Raw genomic sequence first — 14,556 nt, 5'->3', positions numbered from 1 at the left:
TAAATGATATTTTAGAAAACACTGAATAATAGCGTTTACCTATTTCAAAATATATGGTGCTTATTTTTGGGCTTAGTGTTTAAATATTATTGATTTGTGGTATAACTGGTATAACTGGGTTGACTTGTGGTATATCTGGGTTGACTTGTGATGTAACTCGGTTTACTTGTGATATAGCTGGATTGACTTGTGGTATAACTGGGTTGCCTTGTGGTCCTATTGAATTAAAGTACAATTCTGCGTTAAATTATGGTCGTCATTAGTTTAATCTTTGCTAATCAGGGCGTTAACCAAAAATAACGGGCCCGTCCGGGATTTGAACCCGGGACCTCTCGCACCCAAAGCGAGAATCATACCCCTAGACCAACGAGCCGTTGTTTTTTCAAATCTAGTTTTAATATTTTAAACTGTTGCAACCCTCTTTAGTCCATCTGTTACATCTTAATCTCACCTTTTAATATTTTCAACTTTCTTTTACCAATACTCTCATGCATTACAAGCTGTTTCTCTTGGCTTAAGACTTTTCAGCCACTAAATTTTGTATTGGAGTCGACAAAGCGTTAAAGGACACAGTGTTAATTATATTCTACTAGAGCTTGGCTTAAAATAGGTTGGTTTAATGAGATGCTAATCAATACGACAAATCTTCACATGATCTCTGACTTTACAGAACTAGGGGCAGAGCACTCAAGATCCATACTTGAAATTTTTTTCCCCATTAGCGAATTGCCAAATGTAGACCTTTCTAAAGTAATGTCAAAAGCGTCCGACTGCTTGCCTGCGAATGCCGGAAAGTAACCACAACAACCATATAACTGGGTTGACTTGTGGTCCTATTGAGTGAAAGTACTATATTGCGTTAAGTTATGGTCGTCATTAGTTTAACTTTGCTATTCTGATTAATCAAAATGGCGTTTACCAAAAATAACGGGCCCGTCCGGGATTTGAACCCGGGACCTCTCGCACCCAAAGCGAGAATCATACCCCTAGACCAACGAGCCGTTGTATTTAAACTTCTATTACTGTGTATTTTATAAGTTCTTAGACGCCAGACTCCATCTGTTACATCCTAATCTTATTCGAACGGTCTATGCATCGGCTTATATTTGTATGACAGCTTGCAGCCGTCGTTGAAGAAAGAACAACTTATCACAACGGCCCAACCGATACTCTTTTCCAACCTAGCCCAAAACATATGGATTTTGTCATTTTCTTTTCTTTCTTCTTAGTCGTTCTTCATATTATATCGGTGGAGCTAGATGAAAAGTTCAACGTCGTGGACAAAATGGACGGTGGCCCCCTGATCCGCAAACTCCCACATACAGGTTTTTTTTTTCTGAGTTGGATGTATTGGAGCCGGTGACCCGTCAAAAGAGCGCACGACAAAAGAGCGCCGACATAAGAGCGCAGACAAAAGAGCGCCGACATAAGAGCGCCGACATAAGAGCGCAGACAAAAGAGCGCCGACATAAGAGCGCTGACAAAAGAGCGCAGACAAAAGAGCGCCGACATAAGAGCGCAGTCAATTAAAAAAACACATGTTGTACGCTAAACGAATATGACATGGTTAACACTTGTTTTAATTAAACAATCGGCGAGAAAATAATGTTTTTATTTATATATGATGGTTAATATGTTATGAATGCAGTTTGAAAATATTTCTAACCCAAGTAACATGGAGAAGATCGAATCAGAGAAAGCGAAGGCTACAGATATAGACAGGACAGAGCAAATGCTGATGTGAGAACGACATGGAGATGCTGCAAGAAAGATGGCTGACGAGGACGGATGAAAATGCTGAACGATGTTGTTCTGTCATCATCAGAACACAATCACGATCTTGATCCGGGTAAAATTGAAGCAGCTAAAGTTGTTTCGGCTATACGAACACGGGCAGTGGAAGGGGGGGGGGGGGGGGAAACCAAGGCAGATTATACAACAAGCCAGAGAAGGAATTTCGATGGAAGGAGCACCTCATTTGCCGGCATACGTCGCTTCACAACGTGCAATTGAAAGACAGAGAAAACGCAGCTGCCATACCCAAATTCACAGAACGTTGCAGAGATAACAATTCCTGAACCTCTTCAAACGACAACCAGACAATGGGGTATAGCCTACAACTTAGCAATATAAATGCAACTATAAAGAAACGTTTTATTAATTTGAACTTATTTTCATTTTGTTACATTTCATTTCAGTTTATATCCTCACTTTAGGCCTATCATTTAAAATCTTTGTATGTGTTATTAGATTGCGTTTTGAATAATTGTACCAGTTTTTTAGTTAAAGAAACTAAACAATTAGTTTTTTTAATGAAACAATAAAGAGTTAACACCAAACAATGCCTTCTGATCTGAGTTAATTTTCTTGTTTTTATTTATTAAATATGGTTTTTCGATTTTTAGTTTGCGCTCTTATGTCGGCGCTCTTTTGTCGGGAAATTAGTGCGCTCTTATGTCGGCGCTCTTATGTCGGCGCTCTTTTGTCTGCGCTCTTATGTCGGCGCTCTTTTGTCGTGCGCTCTTTTGACGGGGTGCCATTGGAGCCAATGTCTAGACCGTGCTTGATAGTACAGGCTGCGGTCCTACATAATGTGTTCTGTGTTCTCTTGGGTAACGCTATAAGGGCAAGATTTGTCTTGGTCAACTTTTTAAAATTCTCATTTAAAATAGCTAGAAAAACAACAGACAAAATAAATAAACGAAACAAAAATTTAATTGGTGACCATGTAGTTTTATTTATCACGAGCTATCCCGTCGGTCCCATTTCTCCCAAACAGCTGCCAGAAATAAAGCCTGAACTTTGAACTCATGTGGTAGTAGACCAATATGTTGACCGTGCTGCTGGTGGCCTCGAGTGTGTTGAGGATGGACCAGGACACCAGGAACGTGTTCTGCTCCCTCCCCACCACGCTGTAGTCTGGGGAGAAGTGGATCATCAGGATCAGGTTCACGGCGCTCGGCAGAAAACACGCGATGAAGATGGACGATATTGAGGTAACCATTACAACAACTCTCTTATCCCGGGTTGAAAGGGAATTTTTATTGTTCTGATCGCTGGTCGCAGTTTGACGCCATCTTGATTTTAGAAGCAAGTTGTGGATGAGAATTATCGTGCACAGGATGACGAGGACGAAGGAGGTGAGTTGCGCGATGACGGTGATGGAGAAAGAAATGTTTTCAACGTCCGGACCCCCGGTAGCGTAAACGAGACCTAAAACTGTGCGGTTGCGTTCGGCGAAGTATTTCGGCCCAATGCTGATGACGCAGAAAACGGGTGTCACGCAGGCGAACATGAGGAGGAAGATCCCAAACACGGTGTAGAAGGTTCTTCTGGGGGTGATGATGTGCTTGACCTTCAGGGGCAAGGCGATGCAGAGGCATCTTTCAAACGTGATGAAGGCGGTGATCCAGCTGGTGATTCGAGCGAAGCAGACGTGAGGCCAGCCTGGGGAACACGACAAAAAGGTCTTTGCTGTAGCTCTCAAAACTTGATTGGTTTAACGCTCGTAAGATGTAATACATTACAGAACATAATTTAATTTAGAAAAATTTATAACATAATTTAAAAAAAAAACTATAGTTGATACTAAAATACGAGTCAAGCATGTAGCACTTGATATTTACATATGTGGCTCAACTTATCAATTTTATTTTATGTTCTTAGAGTCCCTCTATTTTCAATACTCGTGCTTAGAACAAAAGCTTGAAAACTACAAATTGGTTTCTTTTTTTAAGAAGTCAATTTCCTAACTCTGTAAACTCTTCCAATTGAAAGAGGATTCGAGCAATTAGCCGGAGCAATTTTTTCATACAATTGACCCACTCCATAACTATAACCTATTCGCCCATAATGTACCCATCACACATTACCCATTACTCACCTTGAATTTACTTACCTGTCCTCCAAGACTTACTTGTCAAATGGCATATATATATATATATATATATATATATATATATATATATATATATATATATATATATATATATATATATATATATATATATATATATATATATATTATTCTCTACGTCACCCAACCATGCGAGACACCACGCACGCACGCCGACTCTCGCCACCTCCCTCGGTTTCCAGGCATTCGCAACAGTGTGTACCCACCCACCCCATTAGGACAACTGTGTCTTTCAGGACGTCTTCACCCGTCACTAAATAGCGGAGTATGGTATAACTGGGTTGATTTATGGTATAACTGGGTTGACTTGTGGAATTACCAGTGTTTCTTCCAAAAGTATATATTTTCTATATAAATGTCATTTTGTACGGGGGGGGGGGGCGGTAGACTTTCTTCGGGGGATGGGGGGGGGGGGGGAGATGCCTGGAAGAAACTCTGGGTGTAACTGAGTTGACTTGTGATATAACTGGGTTGACTTGTGATATAACTGGGTTGACTTGTGATATAACTGGGTTGACTTGTGATATAACTGGGTTGACTTGTGATATAACTGGGTTGACTTGTGGTATAACTGGGTTGACTTGTGATATAACTGGGTTGACTTGTGATATAACTGGGTTGACTTGTGATATAACTGGGTTGACTTGTGATATAACTGGGTTGACTTGTGATATAACTGGGTTGACTTGTGATATAACTGGGTTGACTTGTGATATAACTGGGTTGACTTGTGATATAACTGGGTTGACTTGTGATATAACTGGGTTGACTTGTGATATAACTGGGTTGACTTGTGATATAACTGGGTTGACTTGTGATATAACTGGGTTGACTTGTGGTATAACTGGGTTGACTTGTGATATAACTGGGTTGACTTGTGATATAACTGGATTGACTTGTGAAATAATTGGGTTGACTTGTGGTCCTATTGAGTTAAAGCGCTATACTGCGTTAACTTATGGTCGTCATTAGTTTAACCTTTGCTATTCTGATTAGTCATAAGGGCATTAACAAAAAATAACGGGCCCGTCCGGGATTTGAACCCGGGACCTCTCGCACCCAAAGCGAGAATCATACCCCTAGACCAACGAGCCGTTGTATTTAAACTCATATTACTTTGTATTTTATAAGTTCTTAGACGCCAGTTTCCATCTGTTACATCCTAATCCTATTCGAACGGTCCATGTTCTCGGCTTATATTTGTATGGTACGCCGCTGGTCGGCTCGTAATAATTAGCCTTATTATTTTCCCTTCTTCTACAGAGTTTCTTCCAGGCATCTCTTCGGGGGGAAAAAGCCCCCCCCCCCCCCCCCCCGAAAAATTTTTACCGCCCCCCCGAACGGAATGAAATTTATATAATTTATATAGAAAATATATACTTTTAACAGTGTCCGCCCCCCCGAAGAAAGTTTACCGCCCCCCCCCGAAAATTTCAAGTGACCCCCCGGAGAAAAAAGTCTGGAAGAAACACTGTTCTTCTAGCAAGCCAAACCAATTACAATGTGTCGGTATATACCAAACCTTGACATGTCTATATTTTAGTTCCTGCAACCTACAATTAAGTAACTTAAGTAACGTTTTACCTACAGTTAAGTAACTTAAGTAACGTTTTACCTGCAGTTAAGTACTGGATGTCTTTAGCGTCCAACGGAATGTCAGAGTAATGAAACCAGGGACTGAAGCAGACGCTCATCCATATCAAGGTCAACAGAGATCCAAGGTCAGCCACGGCTAGTCCCAGTAAACTGATGTTGACGGCATCGCTGAACCCCTGGAGAATACGAGCAGGAAGTGACGTCGCTGGGTCGCGAGACACCAGGAATAGTAACAAATTAACTATTTGGATGTGCCATTGTGTAATAATAGCCGAAATGTTAGCAGCAGCAAAAGTAACGGGCCCGTCCGGGATTTGAACCCGGGACCTCTCGCACCCAAAGCGAGAATCATACCCCTAGACCAACGAGCCGTTGTTATTTCACATCCTGTTTTAATAATTTTAAATTTTTGTAACCCTTGTGAGTCCATCTGTTACATCTTAATCTCACCTTTTAATACTTTCAAATTTCTTTTATCAATTTTCACATGCATTACAAGCTGTTTCTCTTGGCTTAAGATTTTCAGCCACTAAATTTTGTATTGGCGGAGACAGAGCGTTAAAGGACACAATGTTAATTATTTTCTGCTAGAGCTTGGCTTGAAATGGGTTGGTTTAATGAGATACTAATCAATGCGACACATCTTCCCATATTCTTCCCATGATCTCTGACTTTCGTTCTAAAGATGACATTCATGTACATATGTGGGGGTTTTTATAGACAGGCTTTTTAGCACAGATTATACCAGTTAAGGTAATGAGCTATATGAACTACAATATGTGCCTAATTTTGAGGTAAATTATTAACAGTGTTTTGAAAAATATAGAAAGTGATTGATGTAAGTCACTAATGAGACGATTTTACGAAAGCTGTTTAAAAAATAACGGGCCCGTCCGGGATTTGAAACCGGGACCTCTCGCACCCAAAGCGAGAATCATACCCCTAGACCAACGAGCCGTTGTAACTATAGTTACTTTTAAATTTTAAAATCTTTAACAAAACAAGTTTTCCAAATCCCAAACATCTGTTACCAGATTGCTTCTAATCCTAGAGGAGTTTTTTTAACACGGTAAAAACATCTTGCAGATGTAGATGTACAATGGCTTCCCCTTTTGGCCACGCCTTGAAAAAAACTCAATAACCGAAGACATTTCACTTTTGGCGACACATTGCAAAAAATCATTGAGACATTTCACTTTTGGAGTGCTTTTATGTGCTTTTGCAAGTTGTCTCCAAAAGTGAAATGTCTTTAATTAATGAGCTTTTTGCAGGGTGTCCCCACTCCAAAAGTGAAATGTCTCAATGAGTTTTCGCAATGTGTAGCCAAAACTCAATAACTGAAGACATTTCAATTTTGGAGATACCTTTCAAAAAATTATAAAGACATTTCAGTTTTGGAGACAACTTGCAAAATCACATAAAGACATTTCAATTTTGGAGACACCTTGCAAAAGCTCATTAAGTAAAGACATTTCACTTTTGAAGACACCTTGCAAATGCACATTAATTAAATACATTTCGCTTTTGGAGACACCTTGCAAATGCTCATTCTTCTTCTTCTTCTTCGTTCTTAATTATTAGTGTTGAAGGGGATCGAGATTTATCTGCCAGTGGGTTTGAACTCGAGACTTTGTTCGAATTTATCAACCATGAGCTTTTTGCCGACTCGACCGCGCCTCCAACACAATTTTAAGCGTTACGTGTCAACTGGTTTTGCGCCGTTGAGGCCATTGACTCCGATTTCAGCCTGCTTTTCTTTTTGGATTTGCTTCCATAGCCTTTGTCCAACCAAGAACTAACTACAAGGCAGCAGTTGTTTAATTTTGGAGTTATCTCTCCTAGAAGAGTGGCTGTCCCCAGCTAACGAGCCTCATCTGCCCGAGGGTTCGAACTCGAGACTTTTCGGTTTAGCAACCATAAGCTTTACCGACTCGACCCCGCCGACCCCTAAATGCTCATTAATTAAAGACAATTCACTTTAGGAAACACTTTGCAAAAGCTCAGTAATTAAAGATATTTATCTTTTATGAACAATTTACATGCGCCAAATCACTTTCGAATGTGCTGTGTAAACTTTGTTAACCTGGGCTTACAGTGGTTTTTGTCCGTGTCTTTTTTACGGTGGTTTTTGTCCGTGTTTTTATTTTCGGTGGTTTTTGTCCGTGTTTTTATTTACGTTGGCTTTTAATCCGGTGGGTTAACATATGATGTTTTTTTTTTACCGTGAAATAATGACCAAATAAGCCTAACGGTTAAACGGTTGACAATTTTGAATGATTTCCCCTTTAACCATTATCTCTCTCTTGTTAAAACAAAATTCTCAAAATACATCGGATAACGCTTGTCAGTTTTTAACACGTGACGTTTAGCAATTCGATGCAGTAGACATTTAGACTATATTTACATTGAAAGTTTGGGAGAAGCGTGAAAATAAAACAGGAACGGTAATTTTCCCTTATTCAGCTGACCACCGCAGGTCATCAATTTCTAGATGACCTTGACCCACCTGCTTGAGGAAGACGACAATGTTGATGACATTAGCCACCGTCCCGCAGACGCTGATGACGCCGGAGAAGAAGAAGAAGAAAACGATTTCGAGGACAATCTTCGCCTCGTCGCTGGTGATCTTGTAGTAGCCAATCACGAGCCAGCTCGTGCTGGTCTCGTCACGTGAGGTCTCGTTAGTCACGTGACCTAAGCCGGCCATAGGGAAAGGTTGTAACAAACGATCTTGAATTAAATAACTCACGACTGATGCAGTTCTAACACTCAGGTGTTGAAAGCCTACTTTAAATAGCCAACTACTAAAATTTACGGTTGAATTTAGCAATGGCTAATTGCTACAACAAATTATTAAAATTATTTTATTTTAAATTAGGTGTAAAGATTTTTTTCTTCAAATTATAGTTTTATTTGAGTAACGAGATATACATATTTAAAGAACGAACGTAGATTAGAGGATTTCGGATCGGTTAATTGCGAGGTTATTTTATCGCAAATATATCGATTTGCGCTCGGAAACATAACGGAAAAAAATTTGAGCGCATAAACAAACACAAGCTTCAGAACAAATAATCTCATTCTACACACTGATTGATTCACACTAAGCAAGTGAGAAAGTAACGATTGATTAATTCGGTGCCCTCACATTTTCGTTGGATATCCTAATTACTAAAATAATCATGCGCAAATAATCTTTTATTTTCGCCATACTTAATGAGAAAGCACTTCACCTCACTATAGTAACGTTGTTACCGATTTCACAATTCGAGTAATCGATCGAGAATTCACACAGTTCACGGAGGGTACGTAATGCTGTACATTTAAATTTAACTTGTAATAAAAACGAGGATCACCAATATTACTTTTAAATTATGGAAAGAAATACATTGTTGTTCTTTATACTTTTATATCTTATTTTTATTGTTTATATCTTATCTGTTCATTAGGTCTAGTTAATATAATTATTAGCGAGTTGCAATAAATAAGGTGTGTGTACGAAATACAACTTCATTCAAATTTGATTTAGATTAATAGATCTACGTATCAAATGCTATGAAATGTATACAATTTTCTCGGCCTAAACTAATACAAATTACTTTAAAAAGTTACATAAATACCATTGAACAGCCCCGCCTTGAAGTGGTTGGATGGCTTGGGTGCCCCAGCGACCCCCAGAGCTATGCCGGCGGGAGCCTAGTGCTCCTGGCAGGTCTAACCAAGTCGGACAGATCTGCGTGGGTAGGGGCCAGACCAAACGATGTGCCCTGGTCCTGTGGGTAGGGGCCAGACCAAACGTTGTGCCCTGGTCCCGTGGGTAGGGGCCAGACCAAACGTTGTGCCCTGGTCCTGTGGGTAGGGGCCAGACCAAACGTTGTGCCCTGGTCCTGTGGGTAGGGGCCAGACCAAACGTTGTGCCCTGGTCCTGTGGGTAGGGGCCAGACCAAACGTTGTGCCCTGGTCCTGTGGGTAGGGGCCAGACCAAACGTTGTGCCCTGGTCCTGTGGGTAAGGGCCAGACCAAACGATGTGCCCTGGTCCTGTGGGTAGGGGCCAGACCAAACGTTGTGCCCTGGTCCTGTGGGTAGGGGCCAGACCAAACGATGTGCCCTGGTCCTGTGGGTAGGGGCCAGACCAAACGATGTGCCCTGGTCCTGTGGGTAGGGGCCAGACCAAACGTTGTGCCCTGGTCCTGTGGGTAGGGGCCAGACCAAACGATGTGCCCTGGTCCTGTGGGTAGGGGCATACCAAACGATGTGCCCTGGTCCTGTGGGTAGGGGCCAGACCAAACGATATGCCCTGGTCCTCCAGGTTGGGGGTTGTGCGATGGGCTAACTACTCGTCCACATAAAACAAAATATAGTTACAGAAACCGAAGCCAAATCCGAAACAAATCCAGTCCTCGGGAGAATCAGGGCTCCACTTAGGAGAAGTATGACGCAATGCTGCCAAATCCGTAAGGAAGCTACAGAGCCGACCCCCTCTTCTTCAACCGAGGAAAACTAAATCCACAACCCCAAAACTACTGTCGCTAAAGAAACCTATCCTCATAGGAACATGGAACGTCAGAACACTATGGGAAGCAGGGAAGTGTGCACAAGCAGTGAAAGAAATGCAACAGTATCATCTTACAGTGCTTGGCCTGTGCGAAACAAGATGGAACACCTTTGGAGAGACAAAATTCCAGACGGGAGAAACACTGTTATACTCGGGAAAGGAAAATGAGGACGACCCACGAGAGGCAGGCGTAGCCTTGCTATTGACAAAGGAGGCAACAAAAAGCCTGATGGAATGGGAACCTGTATCTGATCGAATAATTAAAGCTAGATTTGAATCCAGGTTTCAAAAGACCTCCATTATCATGTGCTATGCTCCTACGAACAACGCAGACGAGGAAGAAAAAGACCGCTTCTACGAAGAGCTTCAGTTGGTGGTTGATAAGGTACCCAAGCGCGACATGCTGATCCTCATGGGTGATTTAAATGCCAAAGTAGGCAAAGACAACAGAGGCAGGGAAATGGAGATGGGAACCAATGGCCTAGGGGAAATGAATGAAAATGGTATCATAAAGCCACCTGGATATCACCAGATCATCATACCGAAAACCAGATTGATCATGTCGCGGTAAGGCGTCGTTGGAGGGCCTCACTGCAGGATGTGAGAGCAAAGCGAGGAGCAGACATAGGATCCGACCACCACCTGGTTGTTGCTAAACTGAAGATGAAGCTAAAGGCGAAGAAGAGGCAACATGAAATTGATCCACGAAGAAGATTTGATGTAAGTAAACTTAAGACGCAAGACAACAGGACAAATTTTTAGGTCACCCTAAAGAATCGGTTTGAAGCTCTACAGACAGAAGTGAAAGATTTTGATTCAGTTGAACACACCTGGGAAATATGTAAGCAAGCCACTATTGAAGCCTGCGAAGAGGCTCCAGGAGGTAGAGCGCCCAACAGGAAGCCCTGGATCACAGATGATACATGGCAGAAGGTGGAAGAAAGAAAAAGCCTAAAGAGCGAACTAAATCAAGCAAAAACACGGCAGCAAAAACAAGCAGCAGCCGCTCAATATAACGAAAAGGCTAAAGAGGTGAAAAGGAAACTAAGAAATGACAAGAGATTGTTTATAAATGAAATGGCAGAGCAGGCCGAAACAGCTGCCAGTAAGGGAGATCTCAAGACGCTCTATGCAACAACCAGAGCTCTGAGTGGGAGGAAAACAAATCCCAACAGGCCAGTGAGGAGCAAAAATGGTAAACTTCTAACGTCGATTGAGAAACAACTGGCACGATGGAGAGAGCACTTCCAGGAATTACTAAACGGTCCAGCACCTCAAGATCCACCAGACCTGGAGCCAGGGGAACCCCTTAACATCAATACCGAGGAAATCACCAGACAGGAAATTCTCAACGCCTTAAATAGTTTGAAGAGTGGCAAGGCATCAGGACCAGATAATATCCCAGCAGAGGCATTAAAACAAGGTGGAGAAGAAGTGGTAAATCGACTTCATAAATTACTTAACTTAGTCTGGAACACAGGACAGGTCCCAACCGATTGGAAAAGGGGCCTCCTTGTGAAGTTGCCTAAGAACGGTGACTTATCTCAGTGTGGAAAATGGAGGGGTATTACCTTGTTGTCCATACAAAGTAAAGTCCTTACCGGAGTTATTTTGGACAGAATTAAAGAGGCGGTTGACCTTAAGCTAAGAGAGGAACAAGCAGGATTCAGGAAGGAAAGATCTTGTACAGATCAAATAGCCACTCTTAGAATTATTGTAGAACAGACGATAGAATGGCAAGCCCCGCTTTACATCTGCTTTGTTGACTTTGAGAAGGCCTTTGATAGTGCGGATAGGCAAACAATATGGAATCTGTTGAGACACTATGGTGTACCTGCTAAGTTAGTGAAAATAATCCTGCAACTTTACAATGGATTTTCATGCCAAGTTAGCCATGCAGGGAAACAGTCTAAAGAGTTCCAGGTCAACACAGGTATGAGACAAGGATGTCTGCTGTCGACCCTCCTCTTCTTGGTGGTTTTCGACTGGGTGACACGCACAGCCTATGCCAGTTCTGGAAAAGGTATTCAGTGGACACTCACGGGGAAACTAGAAGATCTAGAGTTTGCAGATGATCTTGCCTTACTCTCGCACAGGCTACAGGACATGCAAGAAAAAGTTGATGCATTAGGAGCCATCTCGCAGCACGTAGGTCTGAAGATCAACAAAGAAAAGACGGAAATGATGAGAATTAACAATAAACAGGAGGCTCCAGTGACAATAGACGGAAGACAGGTAAATGATGTGCAAGAGTTTGTCTACCTTGGCAGCAAGATCAGCAGAACGGGAGGCACAGAGGAGGACATACGCGCTAGAGTTAATAGAGCCCGCTGCGCTTTCACAGTCCTGCGACCCATATGGAAAAGCTCGGCCATCTCCATTACCACAAAAATTAGGATATTTAACTCTAATGTCAAGGCAGTTCTGCTGTATGGAGCAGAGACTTGGAGAGTCTCCAAGGCAAGCACAGCAAAGATACAGACCTTCATGAATAGATGCCTTAGACAGATACTGAAACTGAGATGGCAGGACAAAGTGCCGAACTTGGAACTATGGAGGAAAGCTAGGTATACACTGGGTTGGATAATTGACCTAAAGTGACCGGACAGTGGTGAATGAAGTTGAGCCCACCCCACTCCCACCCCCCCCCCCAACCCACCCCAAACTGATCTGTTAAGTACATTTGGGAAAACGCGTAATGATGTACCAAAGTACCATGCCGCCAGAAAATTAGCTTTTTAAACGTAACACTCTGTGAATATTGTTTTTGCAATTACCAGTAAAAAGGTGTGTGATCAATACAGTGATCTAACCCATACCTATCACTATGTTAAAAAATTATCTTTAAAGAACACAAAGAAGTAGTAGTTAATTAAAAAATATATGATCTGAACTAAAATACCAACAATTAGTTAAATGTAGGCTGTTATTCCGAATATTTTTCTATTATATCCAAAAAGCGTGGTTTTATACCAACTCTGATTTCAAAAACTTTTATTATGCCGTAATACTTTAGCATTTATGATGACGATATATTTAAATCTGATTATAGACAAAAACATTTTGTAAACACGAATAGTGTTAAACAATTTCATTAAATTCTAAAGTAATTATTTATTTGTTTTGACATTTATAATTAAATGTGTAAATATATACATATTTATATTAAGAGAGTAATAATTTCCCCTATTTCACTTGTTTAAATAATATCCCAGAAATTATTATGTAAGAATTTTTTTTACAAAACAGACTATTAATTTACTTCGGCCCCAATCGATGTGAGCGCACTGGCCGTGATCTTATAGTGGTTAGTACTTCGCGTTGTGGCCGCGACAACCCAGGTTCGAATCCTGGTCGCTCAAGATTTTTAGTCCGTGTATTTATAAACACTTAGTCAAGTCATACTTAATCAAGTCATTAGATAAAGTAGAAAATAAACTATATAAAAAACTTTTTTAAAAACCACGTTTTTCATGTGTAGCAACGGAATAAAAAGGATAAAATAAAATACTTAAAAAAACTTTTAAAAAAACCACGTTTTTCTTGTGGACAAAAAAGTAGAAAATACATTTTTCTTTTGTGCTTCCTCGAGCTGTGCAGGTTCTTGTGATGACTGACAAAAAACGTGGGTCGGGCAGATGGGTCGGGAAATTTGATGGTGAACGTACCCACGTGTTTTGTCAGTCATCAGTCTGTTGTTAGGAATAAGTCAGGAGAAGATACAAGCCAAACACTATCCTGGACATAATAATACAGAATATCTAATTGTTTTGTTTTTACTTTCTAGTATACAGGATATAAAGGAATTATTGTAATCGTGCTGAATAATAAACAGATATTTTGACAGTTTTCGCCGTTTTACACCTCCTTTCTTTATCATATATGGAATATGAATGAAGCATTAAAATCGTGCAAAAACTCTAAATACACTAAATACAGCTTTTGACAAACTTTGACGTTTTATATCCTTCCTGAACGGAAAAACTTTGTTTTGCAATTTTGTCCGTGTCTGTGTGTGACTGTAAACACGATAGCCTGAGTACCGCTTCAGATATGCATCAACTTTTGAGCGATTTTCAATTACCGCAAATGGTACATACTCCACTTCCGGTTTCCTAAAAGTCAACTAATAGAGGCCCTTTAAGTTAGCTAGATTAAATTTATAATGTAAGTATTAATTTGTATGCGCAGTAATCTTTCAATTTTTGAACGATTTCCGGTAACCTTTTTAGGTAAATGAAATTGTATACATAGTTGTAAAATCTTAGTATCTAGAATCAGTCATATTTTGAGTGATTTCCGGGGATCAGAAGTAGTAATTTACGATATTTCCGATTTCTCAAAAAATATCACTATCACTAGACCGGATTGTTTCAAACTTTTCGTGTAGGTAAAGACTTGATGACAATGAACTTTGACATACAATGTGACTTAATTAGATGTTTAATTAATTTTAAAAAAAAATCAATCAGTTTCCTTTATTAAGTA

The 14,556-nt window shown here is 40.6% G+C and overlaps 1 protein-coding gene and 5 non-coding genes across 6 annotated transcripts; all 6 read right to left on the bottom strand.

The window, feature by feature from the left end:
* Window positions 1-301: 301 nt before the first annotated feature.
* On the bottom strand, window positions 302-373 carry Trnap-ugg (transfer RNA proline (anticodon UGG)). The gene has a single exon. It is a non-coding gene; the product is annotated as a tRNA-Pro (tRNA).
* Window positions 374-929: 556 nt separating this feature from the next.
* Trnap-ugg (transfer RNA proline (anticodon UGG)) lies at window positions 930-1,001 on the bottom strand. The gene has a single exon. It is a non-coding gene; the product is annotated as a tRNA-Pro (tRNA).
* Window positions 1,002-2,734: 1,733 nt separating this feature from the next.
* Window positions 2,735-8,257, bottom strand: LOC131928812 (tachykinin-like peptides receptor 86C). Its single transcript, XM_059284947.1, has 3 exons — window positions 8,019-8,257; window positions 5,532-5,688; window positions 2,735-3,447 (listed from the first exon to the last, which is right to left on the bottom strand). The coding sequence occupies exons 1-3, from the start codon at window positions 8,217-8,219 to the stop codon at window positions 2,735-2,737; spliced, it is 1,071 nt and encodes a 356-aa protein (XP_059140930.1). The 5' UTR covers window positions 8,220-8,257.
* Window positions 4,939-5,010, bottom strand: Trnap-ugg (transfer RNA proline (anticodon UGG)). The gene has a single exon. It is a non-coding gene; the product is annotated as a tRNA-Pro (tRNA).
* On the bottom strand, window positions 5,812-5,883 carry Trnap-ugg (transfer RNA proline (anticodon UGG)). The gene has a single exon. It is a non-coding gene; the product is annotated as a tRNA-Pro (tRNA).
* Window positions 6,398-6,469, bottom strand: Trnap-ugg (transfer RNA proline (anticodon UGG)). The gene has a single exon. It is a non-coding gene; the product is annotated as a tRNA-Pro (tRNA).
* Window positions 8,258-14,556: the final 6,299 nt, after the last annotated feature.

The sequence above is a fragment of the Physella acuta genome, unplaced genomic scaffold, assembly GCF_028476545.2.
Source record: "Physella acuta isolate Inbredline_101_S28 unplaced genomic scaffold, ASM2847654v3 ptg001552l, whole genome shotgun sequence".
NCBI lineage: Eukaryota > Metazoa > Mollusca > Gastropoda > Physidae > Physella > Physella acuta.
Note: the sequence above shows the minus strand (reverse complement) of the source record. Positions and strands in the feature narration are given on the sequence as shown.

Coding starts and splice junctions, on each gene's coding strand:
- LOC131928812 (XM_059284947.1), bottom strand. CDS start 8,219: ATGGCCGGCTTAGGTCACGTGACTAACGAGACCTCACGTGACGAGACC. Junction 5,689..8,018: donor TTGTCGTCTTCCTCAAGCAG/GTGGGTCAAGGT, acceptor CGTATTCTCCAG/GGGTTCAGCGATGCCGTCAA. Junction 3,448..5,531: donor CATCCAGTACTTAACTGCAG/GTAAAACGTTAC, acceptor CGTGTTCCCCAG/GCTGGCCTCACGTCTGCTTC.